At 35.7% G+C, this 13,621-nt stretch overlaps 2 protein-coding genes across 2 annotated transcripts; both read left to right on the top strand.

Annotated features, from left to right (window-relative positions):
- The first annotated feature begins 3,009 nt into the window (after nt 1–3,009).
- Nucleotides 3,010–5,185, top strand: LOC107628593 (uncharacterized). The gene is made up of 9 exons (XM_088506246.1): nt 3,010–3,086; nt 3,174–3,239; nt 3,318–3,386; nt 3,462–3,536; nt 3,610–3,663; nt 3,877–3,963; nt 4,193–4,258; nt 4,688–4,745; nt 4,997–5,185. The coding sequence occupies exons 1-9, from the start codon at nt 3,010–3,012 to the stop codon at nt 5,183–5,185; spliced, it is 741 nt and encodes a 246-aa protein (XP_088362372.1).
- Nucleotides 5,186–5,461: 276 nt separating this feature from the next.
- Nucleotides 5,462–6,483, top strand: LOC148575459 (uncharacterized). The gene is made up of 5 exons (XM_088506245.1): nt 5,462–5,524; nt 5,678–5,812; nt 5,948–6,060; nt 6,131–6,224; nt 6,310–6,483. Exons 1-5 carry the CDS (start codon nt 5,462–5,464, stop codon nt 6,481–6,483), a joined length of 579 nt encoding a protein of 192 aa, XP_088362371.1.
- The last annotated feature ends 7,138 nt before the right edge of the window (nt 6,484–13,621 follow it).

Below are 13,621 nucleotides of genomic sequence, written 5' to 3'. Positions count from 1 at the left end.
AATTTAATAAAGAGGAAATTGTGATTTAGTCTTGCTTCTTAAGAAAGGCATTGTATCTCTTTCAGAAGAAAGTTACTTAGATGAGACTGGTGTTTTAAAGCTGTTTGGATGTGAAAAGGGTTTATGCCTTTGAATTTGACTTGGGAATTTTAATTAAAGAAGTTTCAATGACTTTGAAAGAACCTGAGTGTCTATTGACAAGTTTCATTTTGAAATGTTTTGAGAAAGGTTTTGAGTACTCTTTGAATTCTGAATTTCTTGCAAGACTAAAACAATTTTTAACAGTTGAAACGTTTTAGAATTTGTCATGGGGGTTAAAGCTGGTTTTGCCTAAGTAAAGGAAACGGCTTTGAAGGAAGTAAATGATTACGTGACTCGGTTTGGCTTAGATCTTATTTTATTACTCAAATCGGAAAGCCAAGGTTTTAATGATTTTAAATGAATTTGGCGAAATGAGTTATGCTATTCTCCCCTAAGGACTTGGGACTCTGCTGAGGAACTTTCGTTACAAAAATCTCATTGTTGGATGGGTGATTTTGAATGATTCAAAAGGAATCTTTAACTTTCCATGGTTTTGGAAGTTTTGGAAAGAGGAAGCCGAGAGTGGCTTATTTCAAAAAGGGAATTTTCCTTGAGTAAAATTGGCTTATGAGCCTGAGATAATTTGAGAAATGAGATCTTTAAATCCAAGGCTGAAAAGAGTTGAAACTTGATTTCAAAGTGAAATAAATTGAGAAAATGATTTATGGTTTAAATGCCGATTTCATGAATTTGATGATTTTGAATGTGGAAGTGCTGTTTTATTATGAGCCGGAATGGCTATGTATGATTATGAATATTGACTGGTTCTGGATTGAACCGTGAGCCGGAATGGCTGTGTGTGATTATCAATATTGGCTGGTTCTGGACTGAACCGTAAGCCGGATGGCTGAGATGGATGTTGATCCATGGATGAGAATGAATGCATGTATATGCTGAATTATTGATAATTGTGATTTTTGCACTTCCACTATTGGAGATGAGGGTTTCCCTGGGTAGTAGCAATGGCTAGCCACCATGTGCTCCAGGTTGAGACTCGAAGCTCTGTTAACCCAATGTCGTAAGTGTGGCCGGGCACTGTGAAAGGCCCGGATGAGCTCGCCCCCATAAATATTCACCAGTGATGGTGATGGATAAATATTCACCAGTGATGGTGATGGATATGGATCATGATTATGATCAAGTTTATGATGAGTATAACTCGAGTTGGGGATGCACGACAGAGGGACAGTCCAATGGTTAGCTACCAGGACTTGTCGGGTTGGCTCTATAACCGACAGATGATATCATCAGCCACTAGGGACAGGCATGCATCATATGCATTTGTGTGACATTGGTTGGGTGTGCATATTATACTTGGTTTGCCTATGTGATTAATTGCTAACTGTTCTACTTGTAATAACTGTTTGTGCTTGAACTTCCTATTTGTGTTTGCATCTGGGACTCTGTTGGATTGTGGTGATTGGTTGTTGGTTGGATTGTTTGGGCCTAGGGCCGTGGTTGGAAAGAGATGAACTGACGGTTGATTTCGGTGTTGTGTTTCTGGTTTGGAATAAAATTATGAAAGGCTATTTTGGTTCCGCATAGACAAACCGTTTTGAAAGGCTTTTGAGTTTTGAGAATTGAACGGTTCTTCTTTCCGAAAAGATTTCCGACTTTACTTTCATTATAAACCGTTGTTTTTGAAAAGAGGCATAAGAAGGTTATGAATCACTGGTGCGGTTATCTTCATGTATCCTATTACAGTAATTCCCAAAAACCCTCTACTGAGAACCCTTTCGAGGATGATGTTCTCACCCCCCTACATTTTTCCCCTTTCAGGATATGGGCGCAGAAGTTACGAAGAGTTTATTTTATTGTTGTTGAGATGCTCTGTATCATTTTAGTTATGGTTTATTGTACCCTCGCCTTTATCTTGATATATTCTGTAAGAGGGATAGGAATTGTATTGGATTATGTTTGTAATATTTTATATATATATATATGTATGTATATATATATGGATGTACTCTTTATGAGTTGTTGTAAGTTGAATGGTATTTATGGATGTACGTTATCGAACGAAAGTATCTTTGGGAGCGGTATTGCGGTTTAAAGTTTTAAACAGGCTCATATTTTAGTATTAAGTAGTATAAGTGTCGTCGTAATGTCCGAGCTATCAGAGTCGCGCAGCCGGAAGTGTGAACTTTGGTAGTTAGGGTGTTACAATGTTCAAGAGGATATTCATCCTCTACATACAGATGGCGTTCCTTTTGCCAACGACGATAAACAAAATATCACCCGTGCACCTGGCCCCAATTTTTAAGATGGACGGCATATCGGAGAGAAACTGGGGGGGGCATGTTTTGACCTTCATGATCAAGGGCATCACAGACTACCAGGAGAAGAAGAAGAAGGCAATTGATGGCTGCCTCTTTGCCCTGATGATAATATACTTTCATCTTTCAGAAAACAAAGGCAAGAAGAGGGCTGAAAGACCACCAAAGCCTTGGATTGCCAACTGGACTAAGGAGCAGTTGGTGGAAAGAATGACTGCAGAAAGAGAGGAAATTTTGGTAAGTAAACATAATATGTTGCTTGTATTTTATTTACCTGAATGCTGCTAGCTAAAATATCTAATGTTTCAGGGGATTGTGAAGATGGCGGAGACAAGAGCAAGAGAAAAAATGAAAAAAAAAAAGAAAAAAAAAGAAAAAAACAAGAAATCAAAAAAACAAAAAAGGAAGGCGAGTCCAACATCGTCTTTGGAAACAGAAACAGCTACTGACAGTGACACTTCTACCTCTGAGTCTGAGACTCAAGAAGACTCAGAGGATTTAGGAAGAAAACACCCCAGCAAAAAGGGGAAAAAGTAAGTACCATACTGAGTGCTGTGTTGGGTGTATATTGTATATTCAGTTGGGTGTATGTTGTGAATTCATTTGGGTGTATTTTTAGTATGTTCTAAATAATGGTTGTTTGCCTTCCAGAATGGACTCCAGAAAAAGAAAGCAGAGGCAAGAGGAGTCAGATTCTGATTCAGAATCTGAATCTGAACCAAGTGATGAGTAATGTCCTGAAATTATTACTCCTTTCTTTTGGCTTCATTATAAAGATTTCGTGTATTAACTGAAGTGTCTATTATTAACTTATAGGAGCGAAGAATCATCACCTGCAGAGAAGGAGAAGAAAAAGAAAAAAACAAAAACAACACCAAAAAAGTAAGCACTTCTTTGCATAATATTCTGTGATAAAATTAATTTTTTATTTCTGATTGGTACTCCTTTTTTTCCACCCAGAACACAACCAAAAAAGAAAAAAGTTGTTGTGGAGGATTCACCTCCTAAAGAAGATCAATACTTTGACGGGTACAGTACCTCGTAAGCTATATTACCGTCTATCATCGTAATTATTTTTGTTAACATCTTCTTTTATGAATGTAGTGAGACATATGAAATATCAAATGACGAACTAGATGAATGGCTAAGGGAAAATGTTGATAAATCTGCTGCAGAGGGGTATGTCTTACTGGGCTGTGTATTTCAGATTTTGGTGTGTTTTGTTTGCTAATAATTGTTTCTTGTTTCGCAGGGAGAACCGAGCTGACCTGCGATCGACAGAAGGTCGCTATGTGTCGTCTGAAACGTAAGAAACTTTATTATTTAATAAAATCTTGCTATCATGATTTGGGTGTATTTTGTGGATCAAGTTGGGTGTATGTTGTTTAATAAGTTGGGATATTAAGTTTGTTGTGTTGGGTGTATATTATCCATTCGGTTGGTTGTATCTTGTGCATTCATTTGGATGTATTTTATACATGTATCTTGTTTTGTCTGAATAACATGAGATCTGTTTTAGAATACCGGCTGTGAACTTGGGAAGTGATGGTCCTTCCTCTCAAGGGTGCACAGAACAGAGTAGTGTAAACCAGCCGTCACAGAGCATGTAATTTCTCTTTCAACTAACCGTTACTTTTGTTCTTCTATTACCCTTCTACTTCTAATTCTGTATATATTTTTTTTTAGAAAAAAAAGCCCTTTATTATTTTATTCAAGAAAAAAAAGGCAGGAAAAAAAGCAAAAACTGCAAGTATGTAAGTTCTCAAAAAAACAAAGCCTGTCTTCTTTTTGAATTGTTCGGGTGTATTTCTTGAATTTCTTTGGGTGTATTTTAGGTTGAGTCCGGCTGATTCGAATATGATGGTTGTGAGGGAACAGACACCGTCGGATGCGCTTGCAGTGTGAGTTTTCCAAGAATATTTCAACCTTATAAGCTTATTATTTTCAAAGGCGTTGTTAACCTTTCATTTTTCTTCTTGTTTAGAGTCCCGATTCAGGTTTTTGTGCCGGCATCCCAAACAACCACTGAGACAGATTTTGAACCAACCCCTATGCTACAGATTGAAGGGACTACAGAAACGTAAGAAATAGTATTGAGTGTATATTTGTTTAGAGTTTGGGTGTATATTGTTCCTGATTAGTTTTTTTTACGCCGTGATTAATTTTTTGTAACTGTGCAGCACTCCTGAAACCCCCAAACAACTTCAAGAGACCACACCCGCGCTTCCCCCAGCTCCAACTAAAATGTAAGTTCATCAGAATAAAATCAATCTTTGCTTATCATCCGTATATTCTTATTCTTATTCTTATTCTTATACATGATGACGCAGTCATCCAGACGCAGAAGACGCTGCTGCCCTGTTGATGATGGCATGGACAGCATCCTATGTTCCTAAAACAGATCCAGGGGTGCCATCATTCAGCCTTGGATTGAGTGATTCGAGCCAGGAGGGGGCGTCAACGCAGGAGACAAAAAGGGCAAAATCTCCTGAATCTGCAAATTTGATAGAACAATTGGACGATTTGGTCCAAAAAATAGCAAGCAGTGCGGCGAAGGGAAAAAACAAAAGTCCACAAATTTAGAGGGAGACTGGGGGAGAAAGTTCTGCAAAGTTCAAACTCCTGGGGGATTATATCAGATTACGGATGATATGAAACAAAAGTGCTACATCTGGGGGACGAGACTGAAGGAAGATGCAGATGGCAATACTAACGAGTATGAGGAAATGTGCACTCTGATTGGCCAAGGAGAATACATTTTGATGAGAATGCACCTTGTATCCCTCCAAGCAAAAAGTGATATAGAATCTCAGGTAATATTAGAATAACATTAATGTTTTTACACCAAAGTCAATTGCAATGCTTATTAATGTAAAATTGATTTCGGCATATATTTCTAGATTGTATCTGCCATCTGCCTCATCCTCAACCAGAAAAATGAAAAGAGGTTTCAAGAACAAATATACTGTCTCGCCCCGATATTGTGGTAAGTGTTACTTCTACGAACTTTGGGTGTATTTTATGTATTGATTTGGCTGTATTTTTTACGTTCAATTGGGTGTAAGTTTAGTATTTCATTTCTTGTTTCGCAATTCTTGCAGTGCATGGCACTTTCGGATCACCCAAAGGGGGAATTCATATCACCGAAAACGAAAAAGGAATTTAGGGTGGAAGCCTACCCGAGTTTCATTCCCTTCATAGATAGAAAAAAATTAACTTCGCATCCATATGTAAGTTTTCGTTTGCTAAATTTGTTAGTACGCTTATTTACTTATATGCCAAATAAAATAACACACTGTTGAAATGTGGCAATCCTTCAGATTTTTGCTCCTGTTTGCCACTCGAGGCATTGGTGGTTATGGCTAATAAATACAACAAAGTGGAAATGTCATATACTTGACCCGCTACACAAAAAAGCTCCAAGCGATGAGAGAAAGGACATTAATAAATTCACTGTAAGTTGCCTCTGTCTTCTTTACTTTAATATTTAGGTCTATTTCGTTAGTTGTGTTGGGTGTATATTGTCCATTCAGTTGGGTGTATCTTGTGCATTTATTCGGGTGTATTACTGATTTGTTTTGCTATTTAAGGGATATGTAATTTCAAGATTGATAACATATGCCGGCGGGGAACCTCTGCAGAAAGGGGAGAACGAGAAGAAAATTAAATCATCATATGTTAAAATATCAGACCAAAAAATAAGGTATAAATTTGTGAGTCTGAACATTAAACTTTCGTAAATGAGATTTGTAATTTATTTTCTTCGTTTTCAGCTATGACTGCGCTATCTATGTTATGAAGTGGATGGAGTTAATTGAGCCGGAAAACATTAAAAAGGGGAAGTATGAATGGGATAATTGGCCACAGGTAACTGTGTTTAGAACTATATAACTCTGTATTACTTTACTGAATTAATATTGCTGTTTAAACAGAATATCCTTTTTAATTGTAGGAGGAGGTGGACCACTATAGAGTGGAGTATGCTTCCCGGATACTATTCAGTGAGATGAATAAAGAAAGAGATCGGGCAATTAGGGAGAGTAGTGCTATAAGGCTGTCGAAGCCATCCTCTGTATTATTGAGTCCGTTTTGTCAGATTAATTCTGCTGATATAGAAACTGCGTAATCCAACTGCTGGGTAGTTTGTAAATTGAACAAATGATGTAAATATTTGCCATTTATCAACAACTTCTATTCCATGTATATTTTTTCCCATAGTTAAACTATCTGTGCTGGTAAACTGTCTGTGATGTATTCAAAAGCTGTATTACAGGTGGTAAAATATGAAGGAAAAAATCAAGGCATATATAAACGCAAATTATAAACTGTTACACCCAACGCAGGTCTAATAATACACCCAAGATTGCATAAAATATACACCCAAACTGTCTGTGCTGTATTCAAAATGTATGAATTACATGTACTAAAATATGAAGAAAAACATCAAATCAAATATACACCCATAACCTGCGAATTTTTAGAGCTTTTGTTCTATATGAATCTATATATGTGTCTATATGTAAATTGTCAATGAACAAAAATACACCCAAAAGAACGGTGCTTTTACACCCATATTCTATAAAACTATACACCCAAAGAGTTATCCCCTGCTGCTGGTACCCTGAACTGATAATTCATAACGTGTCCTTGATATTGGCTGGAATTTGAATGCGCCGCTGATGCAGCATCAAACAGGTTTGTCTGAATATAACACTCACACATTAGCTAACCTATTAACGAGAAAAATAAACTCAATCGCCACAAATTTAAAGAACATTACTTTTACCTCGCTTAAAACTTTCGTCTTCTTCTTCTTTGTGCCATTTGCGATCTGTTTCTCCAGCTTTGAACCTAGCCTGTTTTTTGGACGTCCTCTTGTTCGAATCCTTGGCGGGCTTTGAAGCTCGTTAACGGATTCCAAGTTGGCGTCTTCGTGGGATAAAGAAGATGTCCCCTTCCTTTTGGCTTTTAATGCTTCCATCTCGGCCATGACGTTATCATACGCACGGTGCAGAATTGCAGTCAGCTCCTCCGATTCGGAGGCAAATTCGCAAATATTTTGCGAACGAAAAACCAATTGGTCGAACCTCTTGCTTCTTGGCTCCATTAGTGGCTCGTCGTGGCTGCTCTTGATGTGTGTGTGTCGCCTCTTTACCTTCTTGCTTCATCGTTCCAGTATGTATCTAGGTGACACTTGGCTTGCTTGTTCGAAGCTTAACACGCTTAGTGCGTGACGGCACAGTATCCCTCTCGACTCGAATAATAAGCATTGGCATTTTACCTCGGCTGCAACTGAGTCGTAAGTAACCACGAACTTGTTGAATATTGAGCTGGAAACTTGTTCTCCGACTTCGTATACTGAATAGCCTAGAGCAGAATTCTTTAATCTGGTGATGCAATTCGCCTTTCCTCTGAATTGCGCTTGGACTTCCCTAAACTTTGCGTGAGTGTACGCCTCTTGAAACTGAGCTTCAATGGAGGAGTTGGTTGCACACGGTATGACTGTATGAAAATCTGCAGCATCTGATTCTCTCTCTGCTTGCTCCCTGCTTCCGAGGCAATTATCGTATTGTTTGACGAACTGAATAAGCGAGCTGTTCCGGGTTATATACTTGTTAAAAAATGAATGCATGCTCTCGCTCCTTTGTGTGCTTCTCATCCCTGCCCAGAAGTAGTGATCCAGATAGATAGGAACCCATATGTGACGGTCTTCGTACAGATCTGCATAATACACCCAAACACAGAATCTAAATACACCCGAGGGAACATGCAATTTACACCTCTGCTGCAGATTTTAAAAAGACATTACCTGAAAGCCACTTGTTGTCCGCAAGACCAAAATTTAGCAGAAAATCATTCCAATTCCTATCGAATGAGTCTTTGCTATGAGAGTTCCAAACAACTTGACTCATTTCTTGTTCGATATCGGCATGTCCCTTGTACCCGTTTAATTTGCTTGGAATCTTCTTCATGATGTGCCAAATACACCAACGGTGAATTGTCGTTGGCATACAGGCCTCTAAAGCCCTTTTCATTGATGCGCACTGATCGGTGAGAAACCCTTTCGGAGCGTTTCCTCCCATGCAACGAAGCCAGCATTAAAATAACCATTTGAATGATTCAATTTCTTCGTTCTTCATCAAAGAGCATCCGAGAAGTGTTGACTAACCGTGGTGATTCACCCCGACAAAAGAACCACAGACCAAATTATACCTGAAACAAATTACCATGGTCCAGAATGCAAAATCATTAGTTACACCTTAACAAATGCTTCGAATACACCCAATGAAACAGCCAATATACACCTCTGATGCAGATTCGTAAAAATAAATTAATTTAGCATCATAAACAGGGGCAGTTTGTTACCTGTTTGTATTGTAGGTGGTGTCGAATGAAATGACGTCTCCGAAATACTCAAAGGTGGCTCTGCTTCTTGCATCGGCCCAAAAAGCCAGCTTAATCGATTGATCCTCTTCGAGTTGGAGCTCAAAAAAGAAATTATGATTCTTCTCTTTCATTCTTAACAAATATTTCCCGAATTCCTTTGCATCTTCTTGTTCGGAAACATTCCGCACTTCCCTCGTAATGTAATTCTTCACGTCCTTTTCGATAAAATTTAACTCGCGGTGACCCCCGGTAGCTGCAACAAATGATTGGTATGTTTTGCTTGGTCTGATACCGGCCTCCTCGTTATTCTCTATTGTACGACGAATGGACATGCTTAGTTCCCTGTGCTGTTTGAGCATCTCTGCTTTGCTTGGACAGCAGGGGTGTGAATGATCGAGCACAACCTTTGAAATGATCCAAGCACCGACATCCTTCAATGTGTGTATATAAATTCTTGCAGGACAGTTTAGACCGGCTGTCGGATTGGTCTTCTCGGTCGGAGATATTTTAGATTTCCATTTTCCCTCTCTGCTACATGTAATCAGTTGATTCTTAATCTCGTTTCCCTTCCTATTTGTGCACCGAACTCTTGTAGAGAAACCCGCAGCCTTGGCGTAGTTCCTGTAAAATTTTCCAGCAGCTTCAAGGGTGGTAAAGGTCATTCCAACCTTCGGAACAAGCTCATCATCAACAACGGAGAGAGGCTGCACAATACACCGTGTCAGAAACTGTAAATATACCCATAGATATGATTCAAATACACCCAATCATGCCTAATATGATACACCCGAGCCGCAACAACTCAACTACACAATGACCTTTAAAGCCATAAGCTGTAAATACACAGGCTGCAGAATACACCATGTCAAAAACTAAAAACACACCCAATCATGTCTGATATAATACACCTGAACAACAACAACTCAATTAAAATAACAAAAAACCAGTAAAGTGTAAATACACCCACACTTCTAGCAAAAATACACCCAAAAAAAGACCTGATCTACACCCGAACGTCTGCTATAAATTCCAGGTAATTAATCACAACTAATACATTGAATCGATAGATTCATGTTAACGTGTTAGTTTCACAGTCAATGTTCAGCAATTTTTCAACTACACAATCCTATACAAATTACTGTTACTGAAAGAAAATTCATTATGTAAATCAAACCTCAGGAACTTCGTTAGATTCAAATTCATAATCCACTTCGCCTGGATTCAGCTGACAATCTGAGGTTGAATGATTCATTATCTTCAAAACGAGTTCAAACTTTGATTTCAGAAAACAACAAATCAAAATAGAAAACAAAGCTCGAGTTGCAGAGAGAGAAAAAAGTAACGTAAACGAAGAACATACCAGTGAGAAAAGGAGAGAAAAAGAACGATGGAGAAGAACGAGAGAAGACGCGCGAGAAGAACAACCAAATCTCAAAATAACGAAAACGAAGAAGGAAACAAATATTTTGAATTTGGTAGTTAGATATACGCGGGATCTTATATAGCGCGTGTAATCAACGTATGTGGAGGAGCGCGTATTTTCGTTTTATTGTTTAATGAGCTTGTAAAGCATACAAGCCCTAATGGCTTGTATGCAGAGCTTTTCCGATATATAAATTGCAAAGAGGAATTCGTACTTTTCTTTTTTGGTATTAAGAGGAATTCGTACTTATTACTTAATGTCTTAATTAAAAGACAATCTAGCTTGAGTCTAATAACAGAAAATTGTCCGATGAAGTAATACGTTTGAAGAAGTTCTTTATGTCATTTGATTTGTATTCAATCTATGTAATTTCATTGATGAATTCATCATTGGGAGTTGCATATTTGATTATATTTTCCGTTCAAAATTCTCAATTAAGGTCTAAATTATGAAGTAAAATGAACAATTAAAAGAAGGGAGGGTGTGTTTGTTTGTGAGCAAAGTAAAAATTCTGCGGAGAACAATAATAATGACAAACAGAAAAAGAAGCAAAATCTGAGATACAAAACACAAAAAGAAATAGACTCGAAATTGATTGCTGGTTGAACAATATGTGCAATTTTGCTATGAATAATTCCTTCTTTTTATATGTTTTACTCTTGATGCAAACAAAAATAATGTTCTCAAATATTTGTCTTAATTGTTTATTCTCGTTTAAACATAATTAAACCCCTTTGTCATAACTCAACTCAGTTTACCATCAAACATAAATACAAACAAAATCTACCTAACCTTAAAGTGTTTTATTCTCTAGTAGCTTTTCAAAGTCACAACTGATCTAGACTTAAAACTTAAAAGTGAAAAATCAAGCCAGGCAATGAGGTCATGATCTCAAATATATTAAATTAAAAAAGGGAGAAAAAGTGAGAAGTGCTAGGGGACAGCAAGTTTTATGTTTTGTAACAATTAATTAGTTATCAATAGTGTTTTTAATGGTGTGAGATTACATCCAATTGTGGGAGATCACTCACTTTTTTTTTTATAGTTAAGTGCTGGCCAAATTGTTAAAAAAGTGCTGGTCCCTAAAAAAGAAATTAGTATCACATAAAAATAAATAAATAAGTTACGGGTCAACCATCCATTTCCATGTCATCCCACCACCACGAAGCCTAATTTGGCAAGATCAGACCACATATTCCAGAAACCCAATGATTAACAAATGACTTGTGACACTTAGTTGTTTTAGTTGTTGTTGTTGTTTTTTGGTGATCTTAGAATAATTCTTGATGTGAATTTTGATATTTCCATATCGAATGTGAATGCATATAGAATTTTCATATATGTTGCAAGTGAAAATTTTACCTTAGAACACGAGAAAATTAAAACAATCTCATTTGTGTTGAATGTATGTAATAATAATTATCCGATACTCTGATTATATTATCTTAATTAAAATAATTTTGTTCATCATTAAATTTGGTTACGCATTATTAGAATGCTAAACTAATGTGTTGTCCACCTAGCTAGGCGAGTTAAAAAAATATGGAGAGCCACACTTGTTCAAGCAGTATATGAAGTATGTAGTACATAGATTTAAAAAATAATACATGCAATTCTAACTTCTAAGACTTTTAATTAAAATGACTCTAATAATACCGTAAACTATCAGTTAACATGAAATATCTCTTTTAAAATGTTAAGGAAATGGAAAGAGGTACATAAAGGAAAAATAAAAAAATTTATATGTATACAAATAAAAGATCAATCACTAAATCAGTTATTATATATATAATTTAATATTTTTTAATTAATATTTTATATTTTAATATATATTTTATAGTAGTAATTATTTTTTATGTGTATGTAATATGATCAATAAATAAATAATTTATATATTATAGTATAGAAAAAATTTTAAATATACAAAAAATAATGATGTTTCAATTATTTTAAGTGTTGATTTTAATTAATATATATTATATATATTTTTATAATTTAGATCAACAGTTAAAATAACTAAAAAATCGATATTTTCAGTATACTTAAAACTCTTTCTATAGTACATATCTCGTGTCTAACTACTAAGGAGCCTTAAAATATAGTTAGAGTGGTGTTGGTGCTTGGGTTGACTCGTAAAGCTACACGAACGCATTTTGAATTTTGATTAATTAAAGAAACTCCTTAAACTCAAATTAGTGGCCACAAAGCTGTCTTTTTTCTTCTCTTCTTCGGTTCTTCATCTTAATTTATGTGCATAATAATCATGAACCATGAGAGGTGAATCATTTTTCATAATACGTGTCTTTTACATCGGAACCCATCATGATTCATTAATAGTGCGTAGGCACGTGATTGCTTGTTACACAATTTCCCTCCTAATAATTACCCCCTCTTTAATTTACTTTTTACCCTTTTCATCTAAGAAAAGTCTACATTACCAACAGTATATCTGTCAACTTCTGCCAACTCTTATTTATAATTATATTTTATAGAGGTGTGTTCGTGAATATGTCTAATAATTATTATATTTTAAATATATATATAAAGAGACACATCCAGAAAATATATCTATAAAAACACTTCTATTAAATACAGCTATAAAAAAATATTTTTATTAAACACATCCACAAATACATTTCCATGAAACACAATTATAAATAAGAGTTGGCAGAAGTTAGCAGATATGCTGTTAGTAACTTAGCAGAACCGTTCCATCTATTAAGTTGTCACATTTACAAAAGCATGACATCACAATATATCCTATACGTATAACTAACCGTACCTAAACATGGTAACAAAGAAGAAACATGATCAATACCAAAATCCAAATAGTCAAATATAGATGTTTTTTTTTTTCTTTCTTTTTTTTTTGTTGGTACGAATGAGAGTATTTGATTACAAGAAGCTAATAGCGTAAGTACAAGAAAATTATAATTAGGCTGTCAAGTTGAACAGAAATCAGAGGAACAATAATAGGTCCTGAGAGTATGTCTCTGGTAGTTTAGAACATTTTGGAGCAAAAGAAGACGAGGGAGAACTTCCAAAAAGTTATAGACGCTGATGATATATACATATAAGACGTAATTTTCATCAAATAATGCAATCTACTCTCACCTGTTTATTCATCATCATCCCTGTCCTATGTATTCAGAAAAATCAACAAAACAAATTCAATTGTTTCTTTCACAAGGAAAAAACATCACCTATAAATATTTTTAAACATTTGTTTAAAATTTTCATTTTATTCCAAGTATTTTAAAAATATTTCAATTTTGCTCTTAAGATAAAATTATTAACAATGATCAATTTTTGCTATTTTTTTTTTATAATGTTATTTACAATTTTTCTTTTGGGAACCTTTTTCTTTTTATCATTTTATTTACCATTTCACTTTTTATATCTTTCTTCTTCTTCCTCCTTTAATCACTGCTCCTTAATACCACCAGAATTTCAC

Source organism: Arachis ipaensis, chromosome B2 (genome assembly GCF_059453495.1).
Source record: "Arachis ipaensis isolate K30076 ecotype BB chromosome B2, ASM5945349v1, whole genome shotgun sequence".
Lineage (NCBI taxonomy): Eukaryota > Viridiplantae > Streptophyta > Magnoliopsida > Fabales > Fabaceae > Arachis > Arachis ipaensis.
This window is presented reverse-complemented; position numbering and strand designations above follow the sequence as displayed.